Here is a 19,656-nt window from a genome sequence, read left to right as displayed (position 1 = left end):
GACCTCCCTAAGGGGCGGCCTACATCTACATCACGGCCCACAGGACCGCCTCCGAGTTTACCACCAGGCGCCATCTTGGCTACACATGGTCCCAAGGCTGGGAGGCCGGGCCAGCTAGAACCGCCTCTTAATGACATAAGGCATCTGGGTGGGCGTGCCCCACATCTCTCCCTTTTGTTTTTTATTAATAGAGGGAGGGTACCAGGCTTGGAGTATGGGCAGAGGTTGTCTCTTCTGGAACTACTTCCTGCTGAAAAGGGGTGAAGTGGTCAGGGGTCCCTGATTCATCATTTGGCCTGGTACCATTCAGTTTGGTTGGTAAAAGTCCTCATCATTTCCATGAGAATGGTTATCAGGGCCAATGGGTATCATGGTCTCCTCTGGTTACCTCCTGCAGCTTGGGTACATCAAGGAGTCCCTGGGGCTGGGGTCTTCAGGGTCCAGATCTGTGCTGGGCCCAGCAGTGTAGTAAGAGGATGGCCTTGAGCTGCAAATTCTCAGGTGGTGACCTCAGTGAGGGATGTTATCCTGTTAAAAGAGACTTTTGAAAAGGTCAGACAAAAGGCTGACAAGTTCACAGGGCTAGTTAACATGAATGACATAGAGCATACCCTGGGCATAAGCCAGAAAAGTTCCATTTGGAACATAAACCCAATTGTGGTCAATTACAAGGAAGGAGAAATAACTGGACTGGGCACAGGAAGGAAGTGTTTAGGGATAGTGGACTAGTTGAGAGTAAATATATATATATATACACACACACAAATAGCAAGTAACGAAGGCAAGATTGCAAGTTTTTGTCCAGATGGAAAATGGACAGGTATGGACATTAGGTAGGTAACCAACTATTCCTCTAGGTGGGTAAACAACTATTCCCCTTGATCTCCTGGCTCTGATTAATTTAGAAAGGGCGAAACAAAGTGACTCCATTTAGGATGTGACATCATTCTCCTCTTACTCCTCTCCATGATCCTTGTTCCCTGGACTGGCTGAGTCCCAGGGGTCTAGGTGCTTGTTGCGGGGATGGCATGCTCCCATTGGCATTCACGGGGTTTGAACTCAGGGCCTGAGCACTGTCCTTGAGTACTTCTGCTCGAGGCTAGTGCTCTACCACTTGAGCCACAATGCTGCTTTCAGCATTTCTCTGGTTCTCTTGAGCCAAGCTTCTAGCCTGGCTCTTTGCTGGTTAATTGGGAGATGGAATTTTAGAGAGACTTTCTGCCCGGGCTGGCTTTGAACTGCAATCTGAGGAGTTCTAACCATAAAAGCCCTTTTTATATCCAATTAAAGCAACAAGGAGAACAATAGGAACAGAGCTTACCTGTAACTTGTTGAGAATTGACCAACAAACCCTTGCCAGAGTTTACACTTAGAGAACAGCAGACTGAATGAGATGAATGAAATCCATGTGCCATCAAATCATATCATCATTTAATCTTACTGGCAGGTGGAAGAGAGCACAAATGAATAATAATCAAGAGGGCAAAGGGTTAAGACAATGTAAAAGTCTCAGCTTCAGTGGATCTGAAGTGGCTGTGCCTTCCATCCAAAATTAGCAGGCCAGCAGGAGAGATGGGTTGCATCTGAGTAAGGCTTTAGTAGCATCTCTCAAAATCCTCTGGATAGATTGTCACACCTCATGCAAGATTCTACACAGACTGTTTAAAGACATTTGAAATCCCCCACTATTTCCTGGTTGGTTGCTCTGAGTACTCTGGCTATTCAGATCCTTTATCCAGAAATGTATTTTAAGCCTTTAAAGCTGTTACATCTCTGCCTCAGCCTTATTTGCATCTGAAAAAAACTCTGAAACCCAGGGGGGCATCTAGCCTCCTGGCTGCCTGTTTTAAAAGAACCATTTTTTTTCTTCAGTCCTGGCTACTGCACGACCTTTGAACTCAAATGACAATTTTTCCTTAATGCAACAATTACAATTACAAAATTAGAAACACTTATCCATTCAGCTTTCCAATAAATTAGTGAGAAACATTAGCTTGCTTTGCCCCCCTTTTTTTTCTATATGCAGAGTTAATAAGAATTTACTTTTATCCCCAATACTTTATTATACATACTTTAGAATATTTGCCTGATTATATGTAACTTAAGATAGTTAGGAGTCTTACTTATTACATCACAGTATACACATAGAATTTAGTACCTGAATCATTAGACTGATATCCAAAACAATTGTAACAAAGTACTTTTAACAGTGTTCACCAGAATTACAAAAACAAGAAATCCGGTCTCAGCATCTTTGCTTTTTTAATATATCTAAATTGCAAAAATAGCATAGGAATCAAATCACATCAGATAAATAAACTTTTTAACCATTAAGAAAAAGTTTTCCAATTCTTAGTATCTCTCAAGGAGCAGTTTTAGAGATTCCAGTCAACTCACTTGCTGTATATTAGAATTTTGTGGAGTTTTTCTTAGACATGTTTGTTGCAGTTATAGAGAGTTACCAGGAGCTGGAATCTCCAAGTCCCTGCCCAGCCTCCAGGAATTTGACACGCCCACCACCTGGGGTGAGGGCGGGAGGCGCTAGTTAAAACCCATTCTATTGTTAACTGAACTTCCAAACTTAGCAAACATCATCAAGAACCAAAAGCCTTTTTTTTTTTTTTTTTTTTCTTTTAAAGCAGATGTTAAGCAAGTAAGCCCTTTTTCCTCCCGGGCAGCCAGGGGGCTGTCTCCCCCCCATCCAAAACATTTTTCAGCAAATGCTTCCCAGGCTCTTTAAGGCCGCCTCAGAAGCAATCCACAAAACACGGTGGGAAACCTCCGGTGGAGGAGGGGTGAGGAGGCGGTGAGGCCCAGTGTTTCCAGGCTTGCACCAGGGAGTCTCCAGCGGGGGAGGGGCACAGTGGAGGCCATCCTCCATCTTGCGTATCCACCATGCATTCTGGTTGCACAGGGGCGCTTGGCTCAGGACCTGGGGAGCTTGGCCCAGGACCTGGGGAGCTTGGCCCAGGCCCCTCCCTACCCTCCAGGGCAGTGGGAGGCCTGCTCCCTCCCAAGCAGCCAGGCTGAAAAGGCCGGCAGCCGCCAGCCAGATTGCGGCATGTTTCAACGCTTTCAAGACCCTCCTGGCCTGGGAGTTCAAGACCCCCAAATCTACGTTTTGTAGCATGAAGCTCAGTGATTTGAGCACTTGGTCATCATGCTGGGTTTGAGCATGCCCCATCTTTTCGGGGACCCCATCCCTCGGACTCTGATTGGCCTGGCCTGCCGGAAAGTTTTACCTCGTCGTGCTTAGTGCCCCACATTGGGCTCCAAAATGTCAGGGGTTTTTAGCCTCCCGCGCTCTCCTGTCCTGCAGGAGAGATGGGATAGCACACCCCACGCGGATGGGACAGGAAGAGGAAAAGAGGGCTGACAGACTGCCACCCAACCCCCTTTCATCAGAGGACACACAGACAGTCCGGGAACCAGTCAGCGCTAAGACTCGTTTAATGGCGGCAATGAGCTGTTCTTTTAAAGGGGCCGGAGGGGAGGGGTATGTGCACCTACGTAGGGCTGGGATTTGATGCCTGAGTTGTCCATCAGGGTGGAGCTCGGAGGGATCTCCCTAAGGGGCAGCCTACATCTATGTCACGGCCCACAGGACCGCCTCCGGGTTCACCACCAGGCGCCATCTTGGCTACATGTGGTCCCAAGGCTGGGAGGCCGGGCCAGCTAGAACCACCTCTTAATGATATAAGGCATCTGGGCGGGCGTGCCCCACAGAAAGGAATTGTTCCTTACAAGCAATGGCAGTCACCCCTTGTGTTTACTCACTAGCACTTATGAAGCTATGTGTGAGTGCATGTAGAACTTATACATTCAGGGTTTCAGGGATGTTTTGTCATGGCTTAAAAAGCAAATCATCATTATCTAGCTAAGAAATGTATACCACAGCTGGGCACTGGTGACTCATGCTGTAACCCTTGCTACTCAAGAGGCTGAGATCTGAGGATCAAGGTTTGAAGCCAGCCTGGGCAAGATCAGCCTGGGCATACCTAATATTTGTGTGTTTTTACTTTTGCATGTCTGTTGCAATGCCTGAAGCTTTCATACCTCTGCTCTTGTGAAGATAGTTTATAAAGTAAGCATGAAGTTTCAGAGGCAGCTCTGTATTAATATTTTGTGATATTATGTTGTATTTCCCCTTACAGACTTTCCTTGGTTTCTGGAACATGCAGTGTTTTTTTACAATGCATTTGGGAAGTATTCCCTGTGTCCCCGACTATAAGCTAATGCCAGGATTTACATAGAGATTGTTCTCTCAGTCAGGAACTGTTTTGCTTAGAAGTATGGAGCATCAGTTTAATTCCAAGGGGGCAAGTTGTAGGGATTCTCTCTATAAATACTTGAGGGCTCAGGGCATTTTGGTGTAGGCACTTTGATGTGGCTGTTTTGATTTAGGGCTTCTGAGATGTTTTGTCACCGTCTAAAATGCAAACCATTTAACCACGCAGCAACTTTGTACAGCTAAGAAATGTATGTCACAGGCATCCAGCCACATCTCAATGTTTGAACCTAATATCTGTGTTTTTACTTTAACATGGCTGTTTTGATGCCTGATGCTTTCATTAGCTCATTTGAATCTTGCCAGAATGTTTGCTTCACATTCTGGTAGTCTCATTTTAATACAAACCATGTGCCTGAGGAGTCTCATTTCCACAGCAGGAGGGATGCAAATGAGGCAGAAGGATCTCAAGGGGATGGGAGAGTTTTGCCAATGACTGACTAAGAAAATACGTTCAGCACTTCAGAACATATACTACCTCCATTTCAGGGGGTTGTTTCCTGGTTTGGAGTTTCATATTACAGTATGGTTGCAGAAATGTTGAAAAAATGGCAAAAAAGATCCCAGTGTAAACATAGAAATATGGTAAATCCATGCCACAAAAGACCATGTTGATTATTTTCTCCTGGTGTGCTATAAAAAGTACATTTTCTGTCTGTATCACTTAGCAATAGGAGGTGCTGTTTATCCCTCACTCATCCCAAAGGCCACCATGTGCAGGCTGTCTTCTTCTTTAGGTGATCTGAGCAATCATTACTACCAACAAATGCCAGGAAGTCAGACATTGGTGCCTCAAAGATTAACTAGAAAAGGAAAAACTTAGGGCATTAAGCAGATACTAAGAAGCTTACATTTTGATTAATATTTTCATCTAAGTATTCTACCCAGCCTCATGACATCAGTCCCAATCTAAAAATATTTTGGTAGCAAGAATATTGAGCATCCTACTATGAAAATGTAAGGCATTACCTTGAGGCCTCGATCTTACCTCTAAGACCAGAAGTTACGTTCTTGGTGTCTTATTGGGCAGATCTTCTGAATTAATGACCTCCTTGACATGAAATAGACCCATAGTGGCTCTTTGTCATGTTCTCTGGAGAGGGATACCCATACTAGGTACTATGCTAATAATATGCTTTTGTTTAATTTTCTTGAAGGGAACATCAAGCTATTTAATCTATGCCACATAGCTGTCAGTCCTTTCTCTTAACCTAAAGCCCATACTTTCCATTGTAACCTGTGATTCCCAGTCACAGAGCTGCAGTTAGGACATTGTCTTTAGAGGAAGATTTGCTTTACTCAGTGTCATGGAAGATACTGTGTCATCCATTCAGTGACAGTGGTCTGTCCTTCTCGTGGCTCAAGGTGTATTTTTCCTTTGTTAAGATGATGATTATAAATGACAGCATCACAGAGATCCTGTGTTTGTGGGAGTCAAAAATCTGGCCACACCATGTCATAGTCTAAGCTTAATTGTGGAGTCCTGCAGGCTTGGGCAATGACAAAGCTAGAGAAGAAGTATCTCTACTTCCTTACTTCTGGCCAGGGCTCTCTTGGTTGACCTGGGGAAGCAGAAGAATCCAGAAAAGGGCTGAGCTGCATCCATAGACCACAGGGATCAAAATGATCCTTGAAGTCATCTTTCTTTTACCCCAGGTAGTGTCAGACTATGGACAGTTCAGCAGAGTCCTGATAATACAGTGACCTTTGCAGAACCAGAATATACTGAACTTTCTTTTAGCAGAATAAACTATCTTTTGCCGAAGACAGGGAAGACTTGGGTTATCAACACCTGTGACTTTTTGGAGCCCTTTAACTCATACTGTGACTCTCCTGTAAATGTCTCCTTGTTGTTAGAGAATGTCAGAGCTCAGGTCTTGGAGGCAGGCATATCTGGGTGCGATTCTCTATTTCTTATGCCACCTAATCCCAGCCAACTGTCTCAAGCATGAGTCGAGGAAACTTCCCTCCTAGAGTTGGTGTGGAACCTGACGCTTGGGGGTCACTTCTGGCCATGTTCCTTTCCTTACTAGGAAGGTCAGAACAATGGGAACGAAGACACCTGGCTGTGGGTGTTTCTACTGTCCTGTTATGGATGAACTAGAATTCATCATGCCCCAAGTCACTCTTGCAACTGGAAGAGGCCCTGTGGATATACAGGGAGGTGATCACTGGCTCTAACCACCACCTTCACTTCTGTCCTAGTGCCAACAATATGCCCAAGCAGGTGGAAGTGCGTATGCATGACAGCCACCTCAGCTCAGAAGAGCCCAAGCACCGAAACCTGTGCCTGCGCCTGTGCGACAAACTGGGGAAGAACCTCCTGCTCTCACTGACGGTGTTTGGTATGTGCCTATCCCACCTCACCACTCTTCTTCAGGCTCTGTTGCCTTCTGGGAGAGCTGTTCTAACAGAGAAGGGGAATGCATGCTCTGCGGGAGGCCCTGTCATCCCAAACATCACTGTCTGTCTGGGTGCTATCATCTGTCCTCATCCAATCTAGCCATGCAATCTTCTCTGGGATCCATTGGTTCTCATGAGTATATAGATTTCCTGTAAGTGTGTTAGGATGTGCCTTCAAAGGCCATGCTTCCACAGTCTGTGCTTTGGATCATCTTAAGGGAGGCCCTGGAACCTGCAGCTTAGCAAGGTGATACCAAAGCATGTAATCCATACTCACTGTTAAATAAATACCTGCATCTACATTATGACAGCTGTGGCAAGAAATCCCATCAAAGTGCTCCTGAGGTCTAACCTGCATCAGACACACCACTGATTGAAATGGAAGGAGGTCAGTATGAAGGAGTGTAGCCATTATGCTTGGGCCTGGTCAAGCCTCAGCTCCTAAGTCTTACTCTCCTGTTTCAGGCCTCCCCTAGTGACTGTTCTTTTGTGTAAAGAGTTAATAAAGTTTCAGTCTTAGATTTCTCATCAGGGTTTATTGAAATAAGGTGAATTACAGTTTCTTGTCATGACAGTTGTACCATTTATCTTCCTTGTTCTTCCATTCTCACTTAGGCTACACGAAAAAGCAGTGATAGCTCAGCCTCCCACCCATTACCACCCACCCATACCCAGTTCACACCCTGTACCCTGTGGCCTCTCATTTGCCCCAATCATCTCAGACACCAATAGGCTAGGGCCAGGACTGGGTTCATTCAGTGGCAGGAAACCACAGCATGGTTGGGTTTTCCACGGTCTACCTTCCATGTAAGCAGATCTCACTCATCATAGGCCTTAAATAACTTAGACTATTATGACTTTCACCTGTACTGGATAAAAGATGTACCAGGCATTCAGCCACATCACTCCTCCACCTTTCTAGAATTAAATCCATAGCCAATACATATGCTTGTGACCTCCTCCCTCTGACCAGCATGGCTGCTACCACCTGCCTGTGGCTTCCACAGTGGTCCTTTGTATTGGACACCCATCAACCTCAGATATCTTAAATTTTTCTTCCGGAATCTTTGAGTCTATAAAGTAAAAAGGCACCTGTGGGCATCTTTGCTTACTTGGCTCCTTCCAAATTATAGATTTCTAGAGCCTCTCCCTGAGCTCCTATAAAATCAGCAATCTAGCCATTATAAAAAATGACCTGGAAATCAAGGACTTCGTTCTGGGGGGAGCCAAGAAAGTAGAATAGGGATGGGAGAGAACTCACAATAGTTTGGTCAATCAAATACTCTTTTTAACTGGCCTCCAGTTAAGAAGGAAAACATAAATCTAATGCTAAGCCACATGGTCAGACTTGGGCTGGAAGGTGAAACAAGATTGTTTATCTACTAAAAATCTATGGCCTATATTACTTCAAAACTATTGAGATCAAATCTCCCTTGCAATCCCATAGGGCCTTGGAAAGGCAATTCTTGACTCCTCTGCTAGCTATCAAACTCTACTTCATGTACCTAATGTTTTACATGTCATATGCCATCTACTAAGGGAGAAGCATGAAAAAGGTCAGAATCACTGACTTAAATCCCTAGAGTTTTTCATTTGCTTAGGGCAAAAACTAAAGTCAGATCTCTCTCTTTTTCCTTTTGGCATAGGTGTCATCCTAGGGGCAGTATGTGGAGGGCTCCTGCGTTTGGCATCTCCCATCCATCCTGATGTGGTCATGTTAATAGCCTTCCCAGGGGACATACTCATGAGGATGCTAAAGATGCTCATCCTTCCTCTCATCATCTCTAGTTTAATAACAGGTAAGACCACCTGCCTGGTACTGGTTGTAGTGGGTCATAGTTTGGCTCTAGTTCTTAGGTAGAAGAGAGCAACTCAGTTTGGTTGAGTGAGTAAATGTGATTATGTATACCAATTGCTATAGATCTTTGGGTTTCCTCTCTTTAAAATGACAATACCTAACTTAAAAAAATTGCCATCAGCTGGGCATCAATATCTCATACCTTTTATCCTAGCTACTTGGGAGGCCAAAAATGGGAATGGTTCAAGGTCAGCCTGGAGAGAAAAGTTTGTGAGGCCCTTTGGTTACTCATAGCTGGAGACAGTGCTGTATACTTGTTAGCTTAGCTATGTGGGAGGCTCTCGGTTTCATGCCAGCTGGGGCAGAAAACTCTGAGATGCCATCTCAGTAGAAGAATGCTGGACTCAGTGACACATGCCAGTCACTCCAGCTATGATGGGAAGCCTAAAGTAGAAAGATTGTGGTCCACATACATACCCTATCTTAGGAAGAGAGACACTATTTTTAAAATAAACAGCAAAAAAGAAGCTGGAGGCATGGCTTAGTGGGACAATACCTGCCTGGCAAACACAAGGCCCTCAGTTCAAACCCCATAAGAAATCACACACACACACACACACACACACACACACACACACACACACACACAGTTTTCTGTCTATTTTCCCTCACAACAACAACAAAAAGAGGCTAAAAGGTATGATATCTCTAGTAATTTTAATTCTTTTATATTTGACTTCAGGGCTTTGTGCTTGCTAGGCAAGCTCTCTACTAATGGGCTACAATCCTAGTCCTTTTATAGTTTTAGTTTGTTTTTCTTGATAGAGCATGTTAACATTGCTCAGGTTGGCCTAGAACTGCCATCCTCCTACTTTAGCCTCCCCAGTAGCTGGGACCACAGGTATATGCTACCAAACCAGTTTTGGAGATAAGATCTTGTTAACTTTTTCCCTGGCTGGCTTTGAACACTGATCCCAATCTCAGTCTCCTGAGTAAACTGCAATTGTAGGTGTATACCACTGTACCCACCACTAATAATTTTAATTTTTAGCATATGCCTTTCTCAATTTTTGAAGTTGTTTTTCTTCAGAAATGAATAAAGGTAATAAGTAGAAAAGGACACGTTTTAATTATTTATTATTATAGAGAAAAATGTCAATTAAAAATAAATGAAATGTTAGAAAAGGAAACCCCTCTAATCTTTTTCCAGAACAAAGAACCTTAATATGTATCAACATGCTTAGTTATATTAGGCTAAAAATTATCTTATTTGAGATAATCTTTTTCCTCAAATAGACGCAAATTTCTTACTTACCAGATCATATTGTTCAAACAAGGTGTAAGATTCATGTCAAGCTCTGAGTTAAGAATAGGAAGCTGAACCTTCAGCCATACCTCTATGTAAGTGAGTAAGGTGACAGATGGACATTGTCCTTATGGACTGGCCACCTTAAGAAGGAGTGAGGCCCTAGTAATGCCAACAGATTCAGATGCTAAGTGGTTGGTTATTCCATGACCTAATAGCAGGTTGACCAGTTGACTGGTGATCAACCCCCAACCCCCATCCCCCCAGTTTGACAGCTTAAGTATCAGTGGAATCTTATTTAGCCCTAGACTGACCAAATCTGTGTTTTGACCTTAAAAATGTTGTTCTCCAAACCAGACTAAATGTTCTCCACTCACAGATTGTGTGGAAATGGATCCAGTAAGGAGCCCTGGCTCCTATTATCCAGAATGCCACTGCAGGTTGTGGTAAGAAGCAGGCCACAGAGGTCAGGTTAACTCCGAGAAGTTCACAGCAATGACTTGCTCCCCCACCTCACCCCACCCCCATACACACATACACTAGGAAAGGCAGATTCGCAGAACTGGGTTCTGTCTCTCTCTTTAGCAAAAGCAGGAACTGAAACCAGGAAGTGGATAAGATGAAGAAACAACTGGTAAAAACCCAGTGGAGTTTTGGTGACTTGCTTGGGGTTTTCTCTGAGCTTCCTTGGTACAGATGATACAGCACATCTGGTCACTGTTTTTGCACATTAGATTTATTCTCCAATCCTCGCATGTGGCTGGCAAGTGAGGGGCACTGGAGCTTGGCCTAAGAGAGATGTGGGGGCCATGCTGCATCCTTCCTCAGACTCTCCATTTCAGTTACTTGCAATGTATTAAAAAAGACATTTGGACTATGTCCTCGATCTGCAACTCTTTATTTTCCTAAGTAAGAATGTTAAGTAATAATAAATGACTCATGAAAGACAAGCATGGCCCAATAATGACCACTTTATCAAAGAAGGGACTGTGGAAGTGGAAAACACAGTCTCAGAATTAAAAATGTAATATGCTCAGCATTATTTTAACACACTGTGGCAGATCAACAAACAAGTGAAGGACCAATAGTTTGCAGACCATGAACTTCATCATCACCAACACCCTGAAGTTCTCAAGAATCTCAAAAATAATTTTGACAAGTAGAATGATAACCCATCATATATCTGGGTATATATCAGAAGTTTAGTTAGCTGTGAAGGCAGTTGACAGCTAGAAGCTGAGGGTTCTAGATGTGCAGAGGTGGGCCTCAAGGAGAAACATAACAGAATTAATCCTTTGGGATTTCTTCTCTACCCAGGGTTGTCAGGCCTGGATGCTAAAGCCAGTGGCCGCCTAGGGACAAGAGCCATGGTATATTACATGTCCACCACCATCATCGCCGCCGTGCTGGGTGTCATCCTTGTCTTGGCCATCCACCCCGGCAACCCCAAACTCAAAAAGCAGCTGGGGCCTGGGAAGAAGAATGATGAAGTGTCCAGTCTGGATGCCTTCCTGGATCTTATTCGAAATCTCTTCCCTGAAAACCTGGTCCAAGCCTGTTTCCAACAGGTAACCCCAAGTTTTGCTGTTCTCTTTTCTTCAGTCTTCTATATGGATTTAAAAGCCTTTTCCACCCTGAGTAGCAATATTATTTATATTTAATTATTTCTGTCTGGGCTTAGGGGCTCTTTGAGATAGTCTGGGGCAGGCTTTTGGGACTAGTGTATTATAGGGTTTTCCCCTCTGATTAGCTAGTATATTTTTGCTCTGAGATCCTCTTTTTTCTTTTCTCTGTCTATTCCTTTCCTTTTATTTAGGTCTTTGAAGCACATTTCTTCTTCTTTCTTTTTCCTCCTCCTCCTCCTCCTCCTCCTCCCCCTCCTCCCCCTCCTCCCCCTCCTCCCCCTCCTCCCCCTCCTCCTCCTCCTCCCCCTTCTCCTCCTCCTCCTCCCCCTTCCCCTCCTCCTCCTCCTCCTCCTCCTCCTCCTCCTCCTCTTCCTCCTACTCCTCCTTCTCCTCCTCCTGTTCCTTTTCCTCCTCCTGTTCCTTTTCCTACTCCTTCTCTTTCTCCTTCTTGTCCTCCTCCTCCTTCTCTTTCTCCTTCTCCTTGTCCTCCTCCTCCTCTCTTCCTCTTCCTCCTATTCTCCTTCTTCTTTTCCTTCTTCCACCTCCTCCTTCTCCTCTTTGTTGTTCTTCTCTTGTACCAGGGCTTAAACCCACGGCCTCATACTTGCTCAGCTTGCTTGCTCACAGATAATCCTCTACCACTGTGTTACATCTCTCGTCCCATGTTTTGTCCTAGTTAATTGTAGATGATATCTCATAGACTTTTCTATCCAGACTAGCTTCAAACTATAAACCTCAGATCTCAGCTTCATGAGTAGCTAGGATTCCAGAAATAAACCATGGCCACTCAGTCACAGGCACATTTTTTTATCCATCCTGCTCACATTGTATGAAGCAGTCGGTGGTTCTCAGTTTAGATTATATAGAAAAACTATGGGTTTTTTTGTTTAATATAACTACTATATGGTGATTAATGCCTGTAATCCCAGCTACATGGTAAGAATAGGTAGGAAGATCATGGTCCAAGGCCCACTGAGTGAGAAGCAAGAGCCAGCATGTGAGAAATAACCTGTGCATAGCCTTTGAAAAGATTCAGCCCAAATGGTAACAAATCGTACATACTGTGTGGTCCCTTGCTTTTTCACTTAACAGTGTTTAAGAGTCCATTGTTCCCTTTCTCATGATTGCATAACATTTCTAAAGGATAAATTCCTAGAAATGCAAATGTCCTGACTGAATTTTCTGGATGATGTTGCAAAATGTCATTACAGGAGATTTTTGACAATGTGCACTCTTATAAACTGTACATAGAAGAACATATTTTTTTTCAAACATGTGTTTTTGAAATTAGTGATTGTGATAAGCAGAGTCACTTAGCAGCATCCATAGTTCCCCCTCACTGGCCTATTTTCTGTCTCAAGGCCAGCTTAGGTCACAATACACTTCACTTGCCACTAGTTCAGAAAGGACCTAAGCTGAGGCCAATGAAGGCCTAAGCTGAAACCATCTGCAGGGGACCACAGAAAAATGAATTTAAGAGCCATGGAAATGTAGAAGAACAGTGTGTATTCCCAGCTGTGGGGAAGTATGTCATCCACTCAGTCAAGAAAAGGGAAGCGGTGTGTGTGAGACCACTGCATGGGGAGTGGGTACACACGAGTGAGTGGAGAAAGGTAAAATCTAGCTCAGGCACTTCCTTGTTGGCTGTGGTTAAACTTAAATGTTTATTTTTAAGAGGGTTTGAGTCAGGAAGAGACTATTTAAGAATTATTTTTTAAAGAATAGATCTAAAGATTAAAGATTAAATAGATTAAAGAATAGAGACTAGGGCTGGGGATATGGCCTAGTGGCAAGAGAGCTTGCCTCGTATACATGAGGCCCTGGGTTCAATTCCCCAACACCACATATACAGAAAATGGCCATAAGTGGTGCTGTGGCTCAAGTGGCAGAGTGCTAGCCTTGAGCAAAAGGAAGCCAGGGACAGTGCTCAGGCCCTGAGTTCAAGGCCCAGGACTGGCCAAAAAAAAAAAGAATAGAGACTAGATCTAGAGAATCACAGTCCCACGCCAGCCCAGACAGAAAAGCCTGAGTCTCCATCTCCAAAACAACTAGCAAAAGCCAACCTGAAAACATGGCTCACATTGTAGAGCTCTAGCTGAGTAAACAAGCAAGCGAGTCAAACAAGCCAAGCAAGCATGAGGCCATGTTCAAACTCCAATATCTCCCCTGCTCCTCCACGATGGCTATGAGTGGCTATAATTCTGATCAGTGGAAACCGACAAGAGTAAGTGTAGGTGGGTGAGTTCTGAGAAGGCTTTTGCTAGTGACAGACAAGACAAGATGGTGAATTGGATTCAGGAAGACCAGAATGGATGGTCAGATTGGAGCTGTCCAATTTGAACTGGCTCTGTGAATCAAGATCTCAGACTGAGGGCTCAGTTTGCATTTCAGGGGTTCTGTCTCCCTGCCTTCAGCTGATACCCCTGGCTGGTGCTTTTGGAAGCTGGGTTTTTGGAGTCAAACAAGACTAGTTTAGAGCCTGACTTCAGCAACAAACTAGCAATCTGCTTTTGGGTTAGTTATTTGTAAGAGATAGTGGATGGAAAACCAATAGTACTCAGCTTCCTACCTGATCCAGGCAGCCACCATTTGTCTAGGTCCATAATCTCTAATTGGAGGTCCATGACTTCCAATTACCCGTAAGATTTAGCTTCTTTATCATTCTCACCTGGCCAGCAGCTTTCTTCCTGGAATCATGACTCTAATGTTTCTAGAAACTTTTCTTCTGGTTACTCCAGTGTTCTCTCTTTATGTCTCCATGACCTAGATAGACCCAGGACCCAGTGGGCTGCCTTCTCTCCTCACACAGCTAACTCTGGGCTTTTGTTCTCTCTCCCACAAGTATTTGTGCTCAGATTAGCAAAGAGAACACCTGCTTCACCTCCAAGAAGGCTGCCCTCCCCTCTCTCCCATTCTTGTTCACAGAGGCCCAGCCGCAGGAGAATGGAGTCTACATGGTTTAACATACAACATAGGCCATAGAAAGAAGTCCATGGTGATAGGGCCATTTGAGCTTAAGTCTGAGCTCTGCCCATAACTATGGTGTCCAAAAAGTCACTTGAGTCTTCCTTACATCCTCTTTTGTATCTATTTGGGGTATAGCCATCTGTCACCTTCTCTATGCCAGCCCTGACATTCTAAGATTTTGCATTAACTCTATTTCCATGTCATTGGAGGTGGTGGTTTTTAGGTGGAGATAAGAATTTTCACAGCAGTCTGCATACAGGGTGCCTGACGCCTTTTAAAAATAGGAGCCCTGCTGTGGATGTCGAGGAACAGTGAGAGATGGCTGGTGGAACATCCGGCTGGCTGGCACCAGTGCCAGGAGGGAGTGGGTGATTTCCCATCTTGTATTAAGATCCAAAATGTAAGCACATGTTCCTTTCATGGTGGTTTCTGGCACCTCTGGTGCCAAGATGGTGATTCCCAGCAGAGCTGGGCTCTGGAAGGAACCTTGTGGGGAAGGCTAACTTCTGAGGGCTGTGTCTGGCAGGGAAGGAGGGCTACTATTGCACTGGGTCTCCCAACTTTGTAAAGCATCCAAGGTGAACTTTTGCTATTATCTCAGAAGCACTTTTTATCAGGGGAATGGAAGAAAAAGACGTTTAACCTCCAATTTTAAGCTAATATCTTTGCCACAGTGCTTTTATGGTACAGTCTAAGATAGTTTTATACACCCATTGTGTATATAGTACAATGTCATTTTGTGAAACATAGAAAGTATTTCCCAAATTTTGTTTGGACAAATATATAAATATGTATTTGCATATGGATATAAGAGTATATTTAACTTATAGCAAACTTTAAAACACCCAACTGGCTTAGCCAGGCACTGGTGGTTCATACTTGTAATCCTAGCCACTCAGGAGGCTGAGATCTGAGGAGTGCAGTTTGAAGCCTGTGCAGAGAGGAAAATTCATGAAACTCTTATGTCCAATTAAACACCAGAGAACTGAAAGTGGAGCTGTGGCTCAAAGTGGTAGTATGGCTAGCCTTGTCCCTAGCTCAGGGACAGTGCCCAGGCCCTGAGTTCAAGCCCCATGACCGACAAAAACAAAAAGACCAAAATGGTCATTCTGTTAGACAAAACATCATTCTTGTGTTTTACCCTTCACCCCACCCTGTTTTATTAGATTCAGACAGTGACGAAGAAAGTCCTGGTGGCCCCTCAGACAGAAGAGGCCAATGCAACCAATGCTGTCATCTCCCTGTTGAATGAGACTGCCACTGAGGCCCCTGAGGAAACCAAGATGGTCATTAAGAAGGGCCTGGAGTTCAAGGACGGGATGAATGTCTTAGGTAAGCCAGCTGGCGGCTGGAGTTCATTGTCTTAGGTCCCCTGAGGATGGATGGCCAGCCTTTCCTGGCACAGCTCTGGTACCCTTCAGCTTCCTACCCAGAAAAACCAGGAACCCTTCTGTCCTCTAGGGGGAGCAGGAGGCTGTCTCTGGGGAATGATTTGAGGGTCAAAGGGTCTGAGAACTGAGGGATGAAGAAAGAGGAATGGGAGAAGGCAGGAGATTGACTCTGAGAGGACATGACACCTACAAGTCAAGTCTGAGAAAACAGAAGGGGACTGACATTCCTTCACTCTCTACATACTCTCAGAAAGTTGTTTTAGCCGAATCTCCAATTGGTTAACTGGCACAGTGATTTCTTTTACTTTTAAAGCATTTAAAAAGCTCTTTCTGTTTCTGTCTGCTGTGCCATCCCATACCAACTCCCACAAGCTGTCAACAAATGGGAAGTTATCTGTATTGTAAAGTATAGAAATCAGGGCCCAGAGAGCTTTGTGTATTATCTTGCTTAACTTCCTGAGATTCCCGTGAGCCCTTTCCCCCAGCCTGGTGCCTTCCAGAATGCCAGATCAGTTCTTTACCTGCAACTGGACAGACCTTGGTTTAGAGATTTTAGAGAACCCCTCCCATCGGACCTTGGGTGAATTGCTCCACTTCTAAGCTTCAGTCTATTTGTTAGACCGTTATGAGGATTAAATAAAATGAGGCAAGCTGAACATAACAATGCCTGCTATGAGCTCGCAGATCTGCTGTGGTCATGGTTAAAAGTGGGTGGGGAGGCCAGGTGCCCCTGGTGCCTTTATGCCTTTAATCCTTTAATACTTAGGAGGCTGAGATCTATCTGAGGATGGCAGTTTGAAGCCAGCCTGAGCACGAAAGTGTATGAGACACTTTTTTCCAAGTAATCACCAAAATAAAAAAAAAATTAAAAAAAAAAACCCAAACTACAAGTGGGGCTGTAGCTCAAGTGGTAGAATGCTATCCTTGAGCATAGAAAGCTCAGGATGGTGTTTAGGCCCTGAGTTCAAGCCCCTGGGCTGGCACACCATCATCAGAAAATACCCTTTTCCCCTATGTGAGTGGCTCCAATTTGCTCAGTTCACACCCTACTTACCTATTTTGTGATGAACCCACTCTCTTCTATGACCCCTACCACCATTAGAATGGCAAGACAAGATGGAACATTTATTCACAAGACAGCAAAAAATAAGAGTTTTGATTTCTGTTATTAAAATCTTCACTAAATTATTGTTATTATAAAGGTGATATACAGAGGGGTTACAGTTACATAAGTCGGGTAATGAGCCCATTTCTTTTTCGATAATAGCACCCCTTCTCTTGCTTTCTTGGGAATCTTGATTTCTAAGCAAGATCTCCCAAGGAAGTTTCTAAGGGCACCAGTGAGAGCTGTTGTGAAACAAGTCTATTCAGTTGTCCTGTTTCTTTCACTAAAGACACCTAAAGGCTTTGTTTCCTTCATTTGGTTATCAGATAAAATACTGGGTGTCCAAGTTAAATTTGAATTGTAGAGAAACACAGCCCAAAGACTGCACAGGATATACGAATGCTAGAATAAGGACTCGCTGGGTAGCTGAAATTCAGAATGCAATTGGGCATCCTGTTTGTTCTGAATTTAGTGGTCCTATTCCCTACAGATCCAGATTGTAGAGGAAGAGGTTGAGGGAGCAGGGCTCCCTCCACAAAAGTGGATCTTGTTTGTTTTAGCCTGACAGGGAGCAGTTGGGTAGGAGAGAGTGAGAGAGGAGATAAGCTCACTGGGTTCCCAAGCAATGGGGATCAATAAATACTGTTGACAATGGGTGGGAGGTGATGGCTGACAGGAGGGAGGAGAAAGTGGAGTAGGAAATTTCCTCTGAGATGGAGGTTTTGCAAATAATTTCAATTTCTACCCAGGAAGAGCTCTTTTCTCCCATTGCCCACATATCTCTGACCTTTTCAGGATCCTCTTGACTCTCATCTGGCTCCTTTGGGTAGGCACCCTCCTTATCAAAATGCTCCCTACTCTGGAGTAGACTGTGCTTGAGAGCTACAGGGACAACACTTTGGAGTGAATCATGTACACATTCTTGGTTGTTTCTAGAGTCTTGGTGGATTCCAGAAAGTCACATGACCAATGGCAGTGCCGTGGAGTTTCAACACACTTGCTGTGTTCTCCATCCCACTGGCCAAGTCTAAGAGAGCTTTGTTCAAGGGAAACAGCCTCTGTCCCAGCAAGCAATTCCAATTAGGCAATGTTTACCGAGGGAAATGACAGGCTTGAATGCCCCTTTCAATCCAAGTGCAGTTCAAGGCTGCGCAAAGCCAAAGGAAGTTCAATGGTTGAGAAACTTCACATTTACCAAATGTGGCTGAAATACGGTTCTTTCCATGATCTTCCAGGAGAGGGAGGATAATAACCCTTTTTGTTTTGCTTTATGTGGGTTTTTTTTTCTCCTGTGTTTCTTTTCTTTGTAAAGTCCTGATGATTAGTACTGTAATAAATGCAGATTCAGGCCTGGCTTTGCCTTCTACTTATCATCCCCCCCGCCTCTCTCTCTCTCTCTCTCTCTCTCTCTCTCTCTTTCCCCTACCCCCCACCCCAGTCCTGGGGCTTGGACTCAGGGCCTGAACACTATTTCTAGCTTCTTTTTGCTCAAGGCTAGCACCCTACCACTTGAGCCACAGTGCCACTTCTGGTTTTTCTGTGTATGTGGTGCTGAGGAATCGAACCCATGCTAGACAAACCCTCTACCACTAAGCCACATTCTCAGCCCTGCCTTCTACTTTTTAAAGGAACTGTTTAACCTCAACATATCCAGAAAGTCCCCACAACCGATTCCAGGCTCCCAAGTACTTAAATCCAGCTGTTCCTCTCTTCTTCTTCTTCTTCTTCTTCTTCTTCTTCTTCTTCTTCTTCTTCTTCTTCTTCTTCTTCTTCTTCTTCTTCTTCTTCTTCTCCTCCTCCTCCTCCTCCTCCTCCTCTTCCTCTTCCTTCTTCTTCTGCTGCTGCTTCTTCTTCTGCTTCTGCTTCTTCTGCTTCTGCTTCTATTCTATTCTCATACATATGACAAATATGGGTTAACCCCAAGGGCGAGTTTTTCATCCCAATTCTTTGAGACCTTAAAACTTTATGCATTTTCTCCTCAAATGGTTTTAACTAAGTAACACTAGCACAGAAAAAATACTCACAGATGGATCATTTTTCACCACATTCCAAAACAAACTGTACTCCATGGGCTTGAGAGAAGGGAATAGCTTGAAATTGATTTTATACATTACAGCAGAACTAGTCTATTCTGTCCTGAATCTGATCTTCATTAAGTGCTTGTCTTTTCTGGACCAACAACTTGATTGTGAAGTCATTTGTCAAGGCTCTGGCCAAGAGTGAAAAGAGGAGATATTATATACCAAGTATTATATATTATAATATATAAACATTTATAAAATTCTATGTACTTATAGAATTATATAGTATATATTATATAATATGGAAATATATTAGAATTCCTGTGTGCAAGAGATGGATGTCTGAAGAGAAAGGTTCCTGCAAAGGGTAGTTAATCTAGGTTAATAGGTGCTTGGTTTGGAGAGGGCAGTGGTCTAGATGGGATAAAGGTAAAGCCAGCATTTCAGATAGAAGAAATTCCCCTCTGAAAGAATCAAATTGCAGTGCTATAATTTACTCAATAGAGTTAAGACTCCTGACATAGCTAAGTACGATATAAAAATAAATGCAATAGGGACGGACTGGAAATTAGGATTGCTAAATAACTAGGGCATGGTGGGTGAGGGGGAAAAGGATGGAGAGAGGGGTGAGAAGATAGCCTGTAGTTCAGAGTCAAAGAAAAAGCCAGTGGATGAGCCAAGTCCTGTGGCTAAGGATAGAGCAACATTGATTTGTAATCCATGTAAGTAGTCTGAATTGGGTTCAGTAGGCA

The 19,656-nt window shown here is 43.9% G+C and overlaps 1 protein-coding gene across 1 annotated transcript in view; it reads left to right on the top strand.

Moving 5' to 3' along the window:
- Slc1a2 (solute carrier family 1 member 2) overlaps window positions 1-19,656 on the top strand; it is a 134,265-nt gene that overhangs the window by 73,015 nt on the left and 41,594 nt on the right. The window contains exons 2-5 of the mRNA XM_048359797.1: window positions 6,494-6,633; window positions 8,338-8,490; window positions 11,113-11,363; window positions 15,554-15,719. Coding sequence (XP_048215754.1) covers window positions 6,494-6,633; window positions 8,338-8,490; window positions 11,113-11,363; window positions 15,554-15,719 — 710 coding nt within the window. The remainder of the gene's footprint in view (window positions 1-6,493; window positions 6,634-8,337; window positions 8,491-11,112; window positions 11,364-15,553; window positions 15,720-19,656) is intronic.

Source organism: Perognathus longimembris, chromosome 13 (genome assembly GCF_023159225.1).
Source record: "Perognathus longimembris pacificus isolate PPM17 chromosome 13, ASM2315922v1, whole genome shotgun sequence".
NCBI lineage: Eukaryota > Metazoa > Chordata > Mammalia > Rodentia > Heteromyidae > Perognathus > Perognathus longimembris.
Note: the sequence above shows the minus strand (reverse complement) of the source record. Positions and strands in the feature narration are given on the sequence as shown.